Consider the following 15,081-nt stretch of genomic DNA (forward strand, 5'->3'; position numbering starts at 1 on the left):
TCTGCCCTGAATGGCTTCCCCTCCCCCGTTGCTTTTTTTTTTAATAATATAACAGAATTAAGTATTGTCATTTCATGCTTCTAGAGTTTATGTATTGGTATTTAGGTTTATTTTCATGAAATGTATGACACAGTCTCTCTGAGCCATATAAGATCAATGTATGAAATCCAGTTAAACAAAATGCTTTCATTACCCCAGTGCTTTGCTCTTGAAAAGGAACAAAAATATTTTCAGAAATAACAGGAAAATAAAAATAGGAATGCATGGATAAAAAGTAGTTTTATTCCTACAGGGATTTATGAAAATTTAAGGTATATATACTCTGAACTTTTCCCATGATGAGACTAAAGCTTTCTCAGCAAGTTTCTCTCTTGTACTTTTGGAGCATTTATGTTCTGACTTGAAAACTAAGTTACGTGTAATCTGATAGTAAGGTCCAACAATTTTTTATATTCCAGATTGCTCAAAGTTCAAAATCACAACTGGACTGGATCAGGTTTTAGGCCAAGAAAGCTCTTAACTCACCACTGCATTTAGATGGTTTGAAGAGGTGTGGCAACGAATAAACACATTGGCAAACAGTAGTTTTTTTGCATTGCCACATCACCAAGAGCCATTAATGATCCTAATCTCCTGGACAGTGTCCAGAAGTGGAAAAGGAGGTGGAGGAGGAGTGGGCTCAGAAGGTACAGAAGGTACATATGAATTCCCACACAAAAAGTCCACAGTAGGCAGCCATCAGTGATATAAACAACCCAAGCTGCTCTCCCACCCACCTTGTTCCACAAACAACCTACACAAAGCAGTTCACCTTTCTTCTGCTCTGTTCCCATCGTTTTTTCTCTGTAATATTTCAACAGGTATGAATGAAGTGCAAACATGTCTAAGTCGTGCTATATTTGCATATCAATTTTTTTAAGCCAATATTGCTTGCACACCGTTCATTTGGCAGGAAAAAGAACAAGTGTCTAAACCACCTTTAATGAATTAATTCTGTGCCACCTCCAGGCACAGAATTAACCCTTGCATTGACTTACTAAAGCCCAGACTGGACTCTGGTCCCATCTCTGTCTCCGAGAACTAGGTAGCAGCCAATGTTGCCTTGTAATAGCCAGTCATATGTTTTAAACTACCCTGATTTCTGTCTTGCTTCTATTCATCTAATAAATTGATTCACTGTTGACTTTAATCTCCGTTATTAATTCCTCAGATGACTGACTGATTCAACTACAGCTTTAATCTGACGATTATCTCACTAAACTTGAGTAAAAGAGGTTTCAGTTATGATTCCAAATTATTTTGTTTCTTTATTGTTCCACGATAAAATCACTGCAGAAGTGTGCAAAGCCATTTTTCTATTAAAACTACTATGTTACCCCTGTAGACAGGCAAAGATAACCTTACAAAATAAATATGTCAGCCACTTCATTCCACTTTCAAATCTGTATGCATGTCCTTCATACTTCAGATTAAGTATCTCAAACCACTCAGATTAAATATGTTGATAACTTCTTTAAAGAACACTGTGCTGTAACAGCATATATTTCTTTCACATAAATACCACATCTAAACCTGTTTCTGAATAAAGAGATAACAGACTACTGAGTACACGTCTGGCACTGCTATTCTGTATGTGGCCTGAGAGTGCTCTCCACGTCCAAGCATCTTCCAGTGCTCCAGTTCAGCAAGGTTACACTCACCTCTGAGGATCAACAAAAATTTCAAGTCTATTGCACCACATCACTTGGGCTGTAATAGTCTCACTGTATCCTTTCCTTCCCAGCTATCACAGTTCTGCTTGATGGAAAGATTTCAAATTGTCTAGGTTTTGAGAGCTGCTGAGCCAAGCAATGCCTTGGAAGAGCACTCAGGGCAAGAGGTTCTCCACTTGCATGTGCACTTGGGAGATGGATGGCAGTTCCTGAGATCCATAGATACTGTACTCTGTACCTTCCTATTCAACCTCTGTGGCAGCACAAATTTCTATTCAAGTGTGAAACATGGAGGGAGACTAAAATGCATGTAAAAGTTAGTGGTTTCCTCCCATCATACTTTGTAGGTCACAAGGAAGAGGTCTGTAGGAGAGAAGAGTATGAGCTGCTCTACAGCAGGCCAGGAAGTGTCCTTGGTTCCTGCATATCCTAAACACAGCAATGGATTTGTTCAATGTATCCTCATGTTGCACTGGAGGAAGGGGAAAATGCTGGGCAGAGATTTCTGACTCACAATAAATTGCAAATTCAACAACAGAAGAAAAAGTTAAATTTGCTGCATATATCTTCCAAGACCACATTTAGAAGTTATCTCAGAATGTTTCATCCCATATTTAGTAACAACCGCAGCAAGGTAAAATTGAAGTCAGTGAGTGCACCAGAAGCATCATCGGGTAATGGAACAGCACTTACAAAAATGACTAAGTTACAGCACACCGGCCAATTTTAAAACTAATTATGTAGATCCTGCTAAATATTATGTGAACAAAAAGTACTTCAAGTTTTGCAACAAACTGCTGTAACTTTCCAGTGCTTTACCCAGCTATGGTGAAAGAACTGCACTCAGAACCACACAATGGTTGCCAGCCGTTGAGTCTGGAAGTGCCTGCACACAGCAAGGAACAAGAAGCTTCATGTGACTGCTCTGCCAGCTTGGGTATTAGCCTTGGTAAAATAATGTATGCCATACTGCAGTGAGGAAAAGTTAACTTTTTGTTTGTTTTGTTCCTTTTCCTTCAACATTTTACAAATATTCGCTGAAGACTCAACTCAACTGGCAAATCTAAAACACATCAGAGTTGGTTTATACTAGAAAAATGAGCAGACTGTGAAGATCAACAAGAAGACCCTGCTGGGAAAAGGGTAAAAGGAAAATCAATTCAGAAACCAAGCATTTTCCACCCGTGAAAAAAAAAAAAAAAAAAAGGAAAAAAGAAAAAATAAATCAGAAAAATCTACAGACTGAGAATGAGCATTTCACAGTGCTGAAGTCCCCTCAGCCATGACAGCAGGACATGCACCTCCAGGGTTTGATAACAAGACATATCACACTTCCAATTTTTTTTGTTTCTTCCCACTCCCCTCACCCCCGCAACACATATAACTGGTTTTGCTAACACGCTATAAAGTTCAGGAGACTGCACATACATATTTATATTAAGTCTCCCATTAGAGTCACTGGGTGTCATTTGGAAGAAAAAAAAGCTCGCAGAGACTTTTCTTATAACCAACCTGAAAATGAGAACATAGATAAACAAGGAGCTGGCAATCCAACTGTCACACAAAATTATCTTCTGGGCTGAAATTGCTCTTTTTTGGTCTTAAAACGCACGACAAAATTATTTCGGTCACAAAAATCCCCTCTGCATTTTTGGGTTGCCCAGTCGACCTCCCCAGGAATCCGACAAGGAGATGATTTTCTTGAGTGGGAGGCAGAAAAGCAATAACCAATTTATATTAAACAAACAAGAAGGCTGCTGTAAAAATAAGGAGACTTGACCTGGGTCTGGGCCACGAGGTCGAGCCGGATCAATGCCTTTTTAGTTTTAAATTGAAGGCATTCTAATAGTTTGGGGAAAATGGAACCAAGAACTGGATTTGGCAGATGCTTGTTATTGCTGAAACACACACACAACCCTAGATGTGTCCTCACTCAATCTTAAAGGGTTTCTCTCTCTCTCTCTCTTTCTCTTTCTCAAAGGCTCTCGTAAGTCCCAGTAAATGACACCTCAGGAACACTCCTCTGCAGTCCCAGCAGACCATGCTCCCTTATCCTTACACTAAACTAAATCCTGACAACGTTAAAAATCTTTACTATAAAATTGGAAAGCTCTTAACCAATGATGTACAACTAGAGATGATTTGTGGCATCACTGAACTTAAAAAAATCGGTAAAGGTCACATCAAGAAGACTTCTTTACATTATTTCCCCTATCATTAAGGTATCCAGGGGCATTTTTCTCCAATTATATTTTAGAGAGTGAAGATGCAGGTGAGTTAATTGTCATACTGAAATTCTGGTATGTTATTCCAATATTCAGAAACTACTGAATCCCAAACTGGAATTTTATAGGAAGAATACTCCATTTTAGTAACACAACAAGCTAGAAAATCTTTAATTTTGTTTCTCTTGACTCACTGGCAGAAAAGGGGGAAATGAATTCACCTCCTGCAGAAGGAAGGAAAGGATTGAGGGACGAAGGAATGAGATTTTTAGTACCCTCACCCTAAATAACCAATGCTGCTCGACAAAAAAGTCTGAGATGCTGGAATTACTGCTGGAATGATAACAGAATGAGTGGCAGAAGCAGCTCCTGCAGCAGGCTGGGGATGCAAGCTGTGCCAGGCAATGGTTGGAGAGGAGCTCCTTTCCCAATGGTGCAGAGCACAGCCATTCAAAACACTATCCATACATGTTTCAAAGTTTAATGCAGATGTATTTTCAGGGGTATCAAGCCCGACAGATGTGAAATAAAAATGCTATTGTATCAGGGGAACTCATCTTCAAAATAGCTTGAGTAATCAGAATAAACATCAAATCCTGACAAACACCTGCCAGCTTCTGGAAGGGCACGTTTGGGGAACTGTTGTGGGTTTTTTGGTTCGGATTTTTTTGGGGAAAAAAAAATTAATTCTTTCCCCATTTTTCTGTCCTATCTCAGTATTAAGAGAAATTAATTTGAGGGCAAAGGGATAACCTGCCACATCATGCCCTGGATCATGTGCTGGTTCCTACCTCCTCAGTCTCTCAGTGGCATTTGCTTAACTTCACATCCTCTCTGGGATGTGGTGTTATATGCAGAAGCAATGTTTTTTTCCTCCTGTGCCCTCACTTACTGAAGAAGGAAAGGCTGCTGGTCATCACAGTTCAGTGTTCAGAAGTTAAAAACCCCACATACTCATTTTAAAACATGTTGGGTCAGATCCATTTCTTTCCTGTTCTTGCCTCTGATTTATCTCTTTATTACAAAAGGCTTCTTAGCTCATAGGAACAGCAGCAACCTGCAGCATTAGCCAGGTTACAACACTACAGGCTTTAGCAGATCCACTCCTCAAATCAACTGTGAACAAGTAAACGCATGTGTCAGCTCCTTTCAAGGTCATTCGGGAAGCTCTCCCCCAAAACAGCTAACTTTAATAAGGAGATGCATGACTTGAAAAGCAGAACCTTGGAAGCCTTGAATTCATTTTTTTCTTGGCTTTGCTTTTTGTAAAGAAAATACTAAACATAATTTGTACGAGCCTGTCCCTCTAAAAGTTACAAGACTGGAAAATACTGGTAAGATTTATTTGAAGTGGAGGTACTTATCAAATGTCACCGTTTTCCTGTTCAAAATGACTAATAATTTTGATTAACCTTTGATTTAAATGATTATATACCACAGCAAAGCAAAAACACACATAAAATTACACTCCTAAGAAACTCTCGAAGAGCAGATCACATAAGAAAACAGTTATGTCAAAGTGGTTAGAAAATGTATTCACCACGTACACAATATTCAGACCAAAAGCTGACTCCACACACTCCACGGGAAGGCTCCCACCACATGAACATTCATACCCAGGAATCACAGTCTAGTCTGAATCCTGTAGCCAACAAGAGATTGCTTCCAGAGGAAACTCCAAAAATACCAACCAAATAATAATTAAGCTATAGAAGAAACTCCCAATTACCATCTCAGCAACTACTCCCAGTATCTTCCATAAGGAATTTTATTCCAGCTGGGAAATTGGTGTTAGCACTTTAGTCACATATAAAGAGAAGGCCTAAAGCAGCATAAGACAAGAAATAAAAATTATTATCTCAGAGTAAATACACATGAATTCCAAACCCTGTAACAGACTTCAAAGCAGAGAGAAAAACAGGATATCGAAAGTAAATTAGACAAAGAGCTGAAGGCACTTCTGAGAAATAAAAATATATGGTGGAAAATTAAAGCATATAAAACCACTCTTAAGATCCCATCTCAAAAGGCCAATTTGCACAGAGAATGCATACCACCAAAGTGAGCATGGAAAAGACTCTCTTTCAAAGCTTCATATCCATCAAACATGACAGTTGGACTGGATGATCTTAAAGGTCTCTTACAACCTTCATGATTATAGGATTCTAACACAGGGATCTGTCCCCCTTCAGAAGCTCTGCTTCATCACAAATTGCCAAGCTGTAGGACTGGCTGCAGACATCCATCAGCCCATCACACTCCACTGCACCAGCTGCAGTTGAGGAACTTTTAAGATACTCATTCCCAAATTTTTAAACTATTACCGCAATATCATTTTTCCTAACAAAAAAAAGATTCTGAACCAACAACTCTCTTCTTGATATAGTGAATCAAAAGTGTTCTAACCTTAATAATCACTTGGGTCTAACCAATAAAAGGTTTTGAAGACACCCAGAAATCCCTCAGATTATTCAAGCTGAGCTTTGTTTTGCGCTGGTTTGGATTGACCTGAGTAATGTGGAAAACATGAGCTGATGCTCCTCCCCTCCACAAACACCACCCTAATATAAAACAAACTAATAATACTGTTCACAGAATTTGGTTTGGGTTATGTCCCCTTCCTGCTACACTGTCACCAAAACCAATCTGGCAAAGCCAATGACATCAAAACAACCTCCTACCTTGAGGAGTATCCTGGACACCAGAAAGGGCCAACTATAAACAAGGATGGAAGCTGGAGGAGCCAGCTGAAGGCCCCTTACTGTTTCCCCAGGCTCCCTCGGCAGCGTGGCATTGTGAGGCTCCTCCAAAGCACCAAGATTAGTCTTCTCCCCATATTTTCCCCTCCAGGGAGATGTGGTTCCCATTAGAGTCAAGAAAGCAGCAAGTAATTTATCAGGGTAAATGAGATGTCGAATGCTAGGCTGTAGAAAAGCATCACATACATTCTCCCTAACAAAAAAGGAGATTTTTTGAGTTGTGACGCCCATTTGAAAAGTCAATAAAAATGTAGCTGGAGCAGATGTTAAATGAAAAAGTGCATGCTGGAGCAGGAACTTGAGCAGCAGAACAAGTCCCTGGTGCTGAAGGCGCGCGGTTCCCAATACCCAGATCCCACGGCTCTAAAGCACAGGTGGAGCCATGCACCAGTGTGTACTAGCAAAACAGAAAGTCAGTCAATACAAGTGAGAGCATGGAGAGAATCTGGAGGTGAATTTCTAAATCTAATCAGATCTGAGATCTCCTCCAAGGGCTTTTGTCATACTCATAGCAGGCATGATTTGGTTGGCTATTATATATTCGTACGGTTCCATTCAGAACAACCTTGTTTCATTACAGCGGATTCCACTGCGCTTCACAGTCCTGCTTCATTTCTTCCAAGGCAAATTCTTCAGGAGATTAACCTGACATATTTAGTCCCCTGATAATAGATCCTGTCTTTTCTGATATCATTACCAATTTCAAGCACATAGCAAGAAACAGGCTTAAAATTTCTTAAAAGTAGTGACTTGAAAGCTTTCTTGTTCCCACATTTTCCTGGTACAACACATTTCACTTTACATGTAATGTTGTAAGATTCAGCTCAAGTAAATATAAAATAAATTATTAAGCTTCTAACCAAAAGCTTCCAGTCCTAAAAACCCTTTTTATTGAACTTGAAGTGCTCCAGTGCATGGCACAGCTCTAATTGTAGTTCAGATTTTAAGTAGCTTGAAGTGGCTATTGTTCTTTTCTCAGAGTTCAACATATTATTCTTATGCTTCATATGCACAGAAGACATTAGTGAAGATAAACTGTGCAACTGGTAATTGAAATCAGAGTTGAAACATCTATTATGGTAACATACACTGTGCCACATCTTCAACACACTGAGAATGAAAAGGCTTTTGCATATGAAGCACCAGTCGTGACACTCACTGGAACAAAAATGCATTAAGAAATGGAATGAAATACATTTACACAACATAAAATTTCCTAAAATTACTTACATTATCATTACTAGTCTTCTGCCATCTTGACAGATATAATAAGTATAGCCTCAGTTTAATTCTGAGAGATGTGTCTGAGGAAAGCACAGCTTTTTCTAAAGCTCAAAAAGTTCATGTCAAAACCCCAGTTTGCTTCTGAAAATACTGATGTCCATAATATCTACCCACCTAAACAGGAGAAACCTGCATGATCTTTGGAAGAATTATTTGAAAGCACCTTCCTAACAAAACTGCAGAAAATACCACACATTTCTTAGATTTCAAAATCAGGATTTTTTTATGAAATAAGATGTAGATAAAACTATATCGCCTTTGGAATCCAAATAACCATTAAGTGATTATAGTAGCAACAAAGCTCTAATAAAAGGGCCACCAACTGAAAGACTTATCCAGTTTAAGCTTGCTCCTGGGACCATGCCTAGCATTCCAGCTCTTTATAAATTTCTTGCAAATCAACAACTTTTTACAAGACTGTAAAATTTGCTTATTGTTATCACATCAGGAAACAAATGCTTTTCCAATATTTTAACTGATGAACACTGTAACTGCTACTTTATGTTATATTAAAAAAAGAAAAACCACCCAGATATTGCACCATGTCTGGTTGGGGTAACCAATTTTTTATGGATATCTAAAGTCCTCTGGGTGGAAGTAACAACACAGAGTATTTTATAGCAAGGGATAATTAGAAAGATGGACATGAAGATGAACTTCCTATTTCCAGGGTGCTACACACTGCATATGAAGATGATTCTAAGACATGTGACAAACCTGACTGTATCATCTGTCCAAACCTGGTGTGGCACATAAAATGGCTTGCAAATGGAAAGCAATAAAGATATTTATTTATCTCTCTACATAAAAGAAACACTTTCCTAATTTTATACCTTTACAGAAGCGCTGCTTTCATCACCAAGAATGAGTATTCTTTTTCTATCCTGTAACTTGGTACTCCTTGTACTGGCACCTTCTAACTGTGATCAGGACTAAAACAAGAACTCCTAAAAATCAGACTATAACTCTGATAAACTGAATGACCAGCTCAAAGCCTGTTATTCATATGGTGTTACTGCAGTCAATGCAGCTTACTAAATATTTAAGATATATAAAGGTAAACACGCAGGACTGGAAATCACTACACATCAAAACTAGAGATGATCTTTAAGGTCCCTTCCAACCCAAATCATCTGATTTTTTTCTCTGTAAATGGCTCGTGGAAAAATATACATCAGGTACTTCACTCATTATTCTAATGATCAATGTTCAGGGGTTTTATTATTATTAATTGCACATAAATTACCATGATTTTTGTATCCCTGGGAAAATATTTAGCCATTCACTTCTCAGAGGAACAATGCTGAACAAAGGTGATGAAAGCTCAGCATATAAGAACAATGCAGAACACGCAAATTTATGCATGCCATTTAAAAGGCATGGCATTTAGACTACTAGCAAAAAAAATCAAAAGCATGTAATAAATCTTTAATTGTAAAAAAACCCCAAACTAATGTTTGCCAAGTCCTTGATAACATTTAAGCATGAACACTGCCTACTTCAGGAGTGCAAAATCTTCTTAACTCACTTATCTGCATATACGCTCAACCTCCTCTGAAGTGTTCTGCTGCAAAATTCATTGTATCTGAGATCTGCTAATCATCATCAGGAAACTCTGTTATGCATCTTAAGGACGTACTTTAGGCTCTCAAGAGGAAAAATAAACACGTTTTATTAGCTGCTTTTGGAAAATACTGATTTGTATTTATTTAGAAACCTTTTCAAGTTGCACCACTGTTAAATTAAATATTTATGGCATGATTTTCCAAGGAGTTTAACACCTGTTAAGAGTTTAACATGCTGACTTCAACAGGATTTCCAAGGGCCCAGCATTTCTGTAAACCTCAGAAGTGACAAGGTTGGGATGTGGCAAAGCAGTTCGAGATGGATGTCACTGCTGAGCTCTGAAATGCAACCAGGATCCTGCCCGGCCCCTATTTCCCATCTAGCACTGCATTCCTGACAACAGAATTAGCCATAGTTTCCTAGAAATGCCAGAAATACCACTCATTAATACCTGTAAACTGAAAATAAAGCATAAGCAAAATGCTGTTAAATTAACCCCCAATGCATCTTCCCTGTCCTTGACTAGCGGAAAACTTAAATGCTTGGATCATACACCACCAATGAGCAGCAACTATAGAGACTAAAATCCACAGTGTGATAAGAACTGGAAAGCAAAGCTATTGATATGGAGATTGATATTGATATGGAGAGTGAGAAGTTGAACAAGGATGAAGACAAAAACAGAGAATAAAGAAGAAAGTATGTCTGATATACTGCAAAAACCTGTATCCTGGTGACAGTGGGGCCAGTGGCTTTGGCATTTGGCTTCTCACCCAAAACTGAAGCCTGTGTCTCTGGCCTTGTTGTGAAGTCAAAATAAGGGGTTAGGTTTACTAATCCTTATTTTGCTTAGCTTCTGAGAGACTTACACTTACAATCCCTCCCAGCTTCATGTCTTCAGGTATCCCACGTATCCCTTTCTTTCTTTATTTCTCACACCCTAGAGGTGGTTGCCCTCCTGCCCTTCCTGGTCCTTTACCCATTTGCAACACATGCCTAAATCTGAACTACAGTGCCAAGACATCAATTTATATTTCAGAATTAAATACCAAAATTTCCTTGTGGGGTTTGGCCTATAATTCTGGAAGCAAAAAAAATGTTATCTTTTAGGCAGTAAATAAATAACATCTAAGTAAGAAATTACTATACATCAAAATGATTCGAATGAAGATCAACGTGATTTCATAAACTTAGGACAGATAAAATAGTTGAATATTGAAGACTGGACACATCAACCTCCTTATACACTTTACAGCACACTATAAATCTGCCCAGCAAGCTGAATATTTTTCTCATTAAAACAGGAGCTTTCATGGCACTATAAAATATTTTGAATAGAGACCAGAAAACCAACAAGCATATTTACTGTAAAGCTTTATATTTGTGTCATCAATTAACACCAAAAGTTTGGAAAAAACCTAAAATAAAAGCTAATCAAAGCAGCTAGCTGTCAAAACAGATGGGAACTGTATTTTTCAAATCAAGCAAAAAGCCAAAGCTTTCGAACATTTAGTGTTGCGTCAGCTGATACAGACAACTTAAAGGAAGGACAGCAAATGTCAGGATTTTATGAAGAAAAGGTGTCCCTGACTTAATGATTCACATTTATGAATTTCCATTGATTTTTTTTTTTTTTTGGTTTCAGGATGATTAACTCCTCACCAAAGTAGACCTCTGAAAGCTGAACTATAAATAAGGTGTCGCCATGACACTGCAGGCAAAATAAATAAAAACAGAGCCCCAACATTATTTCAGCCTCAAACAAATGTTTCAGTCCCTACATTGTCTGGCTCAGAAAGATACATAGACAGTCTCACAGACAGAGATATAAATGAACAATTGCAGTACCTTTTTCCCACACTGTTTACAGGGTTGGCTATATTCCTATTGGCAATAGATTTTCTTCTTGACAGCTTCTTGGTGTTGGGGCTGTCATCAGTGTTGTCATCCTCTTTCTTTGTTGTGTTACTTCCTTTGCTGTTCAGGTCCCTTAGCACATTATAATTAATTTTACTTGAGATTTTCTTCTGTTCTAACATCTTTTCAATTGCCTCTCCTGCTGTGCTGGCTTGAATTGGCTCCCGCTTCTTTGCAGATTTCTTTGGCTTAATTAAAATATAAAATTAGTGATGTAGATACAAACAAAGTTTCCATGAAGCAGAGGGGCAAGTTACAGAGCAGCAGTCCTGGCTCAGGTGCTGCTGAGGTGGGGATGCAGGTGACATGCCCAGGCTAAGCCAGCGCTCCCTCTCCTGCCACTCAACGGGACCAAAGCATTTCTTTTCTCTGAGAGATAAATGTTTGCTTTTTTGCCAAATGCCCAGTGTATTACAAATTCTTTACTTAGGATCTGCAATGCTGCCAGAGAAGAAGGATGGGCCATTTCGCATGCATGAAAAAAAAAAAGGGGGGGGAGGAGTGAACTCCTGTTACAGGAATAGGGACCCTGATAGCATTACCCAGCATGGAAATAAAGATTTTCCCCTGCTAAAACTGCCTTTAGAGTGAAGCTGGGTCACGACTCCCCTAAGCACTGACAACTCTGCATCGAAGCTGCAACGCTGGTTTATATCAAGTCTGAAAGCGGCGTGGGAAAGCATCTACCCAACTCCTCCTCCTCACTGGAAAAGGCCAAGAACATGAGCAGCAGCTTTCTAAGCATGGACTGGCATTAACACCGACGGATAGGGAAGCAGGAGGCTGCAGACACACGGGCACTGCGGCAACGTCACCGACAAGTGCCTTTCCCAGGCACGGGCTGCGGGGGCTGACGCTGCGCAGAGCCAGGCAACGAGAAATGACACCAGAGAACATTTCCAGCCATGTCCCATGCCTGGGGAGGTACAAAAAAAAAAAAACAACCACCCCAGAATCTCTGTTTCTCATTTGGCGTTTTCCTTTTCAAAGGAAGGTTTTAACACCAAGCTCTGCAGGAGATTTATTTTTTAATGGATAATAGCCCCTCTGTTTACCTACATGGGTCAAGTGCTACCTTGAAACTGGAAAGCACCACATTAATCAAGTTCTACTCGAGCTGTCAGAAACAATACAGGGTTAGAGAAAAAACTCCTGTGTTGTCCGAACAAAAAAGTGGGTGTTCGGGCTACTTGGCGGTGCCAACGAGTTATACAATTTTGAAAATTGCTGGTAGACTGCCACGTCTGCGTGAGCTCAGGATGAATGAGAAACTCTGAAGTATAAAACAGTGTTTCATTGTCTGGTTTTGTTTTTATTGTTGAAATACCTAAGGGAAGCAGGAAACTCTGTCTTTCGCATTAGTCGGAAAAAAAGATAGAGGATATATGCACTAAAAACTAACATGGATTTTAGTTGCATGTGGACGATTTGACTTGTCACTTGCTCAATTACACAAAATACTAATGCTGTAAATCGTGAATATACGGCCAATTAGGCTGTTTAAACTGCTAAACATGGAGACAGGACATGCCATTTGTTAACATAACTGTCGCATTCTTTATGAAAGGTAGAACAAAATACTCCTTCAAGTGACTGCAACAAGGATCTGTTCAGTTCTTCATAAAGAAATCATTATTGTAAGAGCAAAGAAAGCCACTGAAGTTATGGCAAGTACAAACAAATTCCCCATGCACAGGTTAAAAAAAAAATTAGGCATGTCTTAAGACCTGTATTTTAATAAGCAAGCAATTAGAACAGCAATCATAAATGCAAAGAGCTAGCTCTGACTTTGACATGCACAGAATTTTCTCATAATAGCAATTTAAAAATAAAATTTTGGGCAAGAAAGCGTTTTACTCACCACCTGAAAAAATACAGCTTTGTAATTCAATAACAGCTAGAGATACAATAGCTTTTGCTCGTTCAGTGGTGACCTGTACCAGTATGCCCATAATCCTACAGGGAGCTGATCAGCAGATGTCATGAATTTCCAGAACATTTTCAAACAGACACAATTAACGCACAGTTTAATACCTTGTGTTCCTTATAAATCCCAAGTTCTTTCTCTTTTGCTATTCTTGCTTCCTTTTCTGAAAGATGACAAAAGGGTAACCAGCATGAAGATTATACAGACTGCATATTTCAGCAACACCAGCCAAAAGGAGAATTTCAGTCCTACATACTTACCTTTTTGTTCCTTCAAATAATCTGCATTTTCTTTCATCCACAGCTCTGCTTTTATCTGAGCTTCTGCTTCGTTAAGTATATACTAAAAGACAAAACAAGTTTATCTACTTTCAGAAATCAAATCGAAAACCATAAAGCAAAACTGAACTGAAAAACCACTGGCAAGGTCAATTCATATTCCATTTTTAAAAATACATTAATAAAAGAAATGAGTGAGATGTGACAATCAGAGAGCAGTTCTAGTAACTTCTAAAGCTGGTAAAAGCAACAACCTGTTTTTAAAAAACAGTGCTTGGTTTCCAAACTATGATGGGGTGACCAAAAACCATCCAGGATTCATTGTACATGGTCTGTAATTAACCAAAAACGATCCTGGGTTTATGATCTTTTTCAGATGATACGAGAGGTTATTATGACAATATGGTTGTCTGCAAGTAATTCTGTGTGTTGATGGTGGTCTGTAATTCAAAACAGAGTGGGAACCATTGCCCTGTGCGACCAAAACAGAAACATGTGTCTTCTGGGTAGGTTTCTGCCAAGGTTTAGGCAGAGTTACTGAGATTATTAGTTCAATGGCCACATCTGTGTGAAGGAAACCAGCTTAGATTGCTGGAGCATTAGTCCTCTAGATTTTAGAGAGTTGGGTTCAGTAACCACATCCAGGTTTATTTGCAGTTAATTCCACTTAGTCTCAGTAACATCATTAGTGAGAATGGAGCTGTAAAACGCATCTAGGACTATTCAGATGAATCACAGAAATAAATAAAGAGATAGGTAGCAATTACTTAATTGTAAATTACTTAAATGTAAAAATTAACCCAGTATTTAGCTCAAATATCAATGAAACAAAAGTCAATGCTGTTTGGGAGTGAAGAGTTTCTGCAGAACAAAGACAAATTAGGCCATCCGTCATGAACAAGACACTTTAATTTTAAGCAGTGCACCCAAGACTTGTAAAACGATGTTTAAGTGCAAGAAAACAATTTGAGATTTCTCCGTCTTTTGGGCCTGAACATTTGAGATTTTCTCCAAGTAAAATGTACATCTAGGATTTCACAAGAAAAATAACTCTAGTCAAATTAAAACTAATGCAGGCAGGAGTCCTTCCTGCAAACAAGGGAGGGCAAACAAGGTGAGCAAATGGTTGTGCAAGTCCTGGTTTATAAGACCAATATTTTTACTCTTTCATCTGCTTCTATTAAAAGTGGACCATAACAGTAAAACCCACTTCTTCCTAGCTCAGTTATTCATCCTGTTTAGGCTTTCAGAGAGTTCATAATCTTGGGCTCACAGTATTACAGTCTATTGCCATAGAAATGAACATGAAGTCATAAAAGCAGAGTTATGACCTCATCACAGAGCCTAGGAAGAGGAGAAAATGTGCTTGTTCTTCCCCTGTGATTGTTTAAATTATGGACTGGCTATAGTGGA

The 15,081-nt window shown here is 38.7% G+C and overlaps 1 protein-coding gene across 2 annotated transcripts in view; it reads right to left on the reverse strand.

Annotated features, from left to right (window-relative positions):
- Positions 1-15,081, reverse strand: part of BRF1 (BRF1 RNA polymerase III transcription initiation factor subunit) — a 169,632-nt gene that overhangs the window by 32,052 nt on the left and 122,499 nt on the right. For both annotated transcript variants that reach the window (XM_008934781.4, XM_018082429.3), the window contains exons 13-15: positions 13,651-13,732; positions 13,498-13,553; positions 11,395-11,651 (exon numbers count right to left, since the gene is read on the reverse strand). In XM_008934781.4, coding sequence (XP_008933029.1) covers positions 11,395-11,651; positions 13,498-13,553; positions 13,651-13,732 — 395 coding nt within the window. The remainder of the gene's footprint in view (positions 1-11,394; positions 11,652-13,497; positions 13,554-13,650; positions 13,733-15,081) is intronic.

The sequence above is a fragment of the Manacus vitellinus genome, unplaced genomic scaffold (genome assembly GCF_001715985.3).
Source record: "Manacus vitellinus isolate BGI_N305 unplaced genomic scaffold, ASM171598v3 scaffold_6_pilon, whole genome shotgun sequence".
Lineage (NCBI taxonomy): Eukaryota > Metazoa > Chordata > Aves > Passeriformes > Pipridae > Manacus > Manacus vitellinus.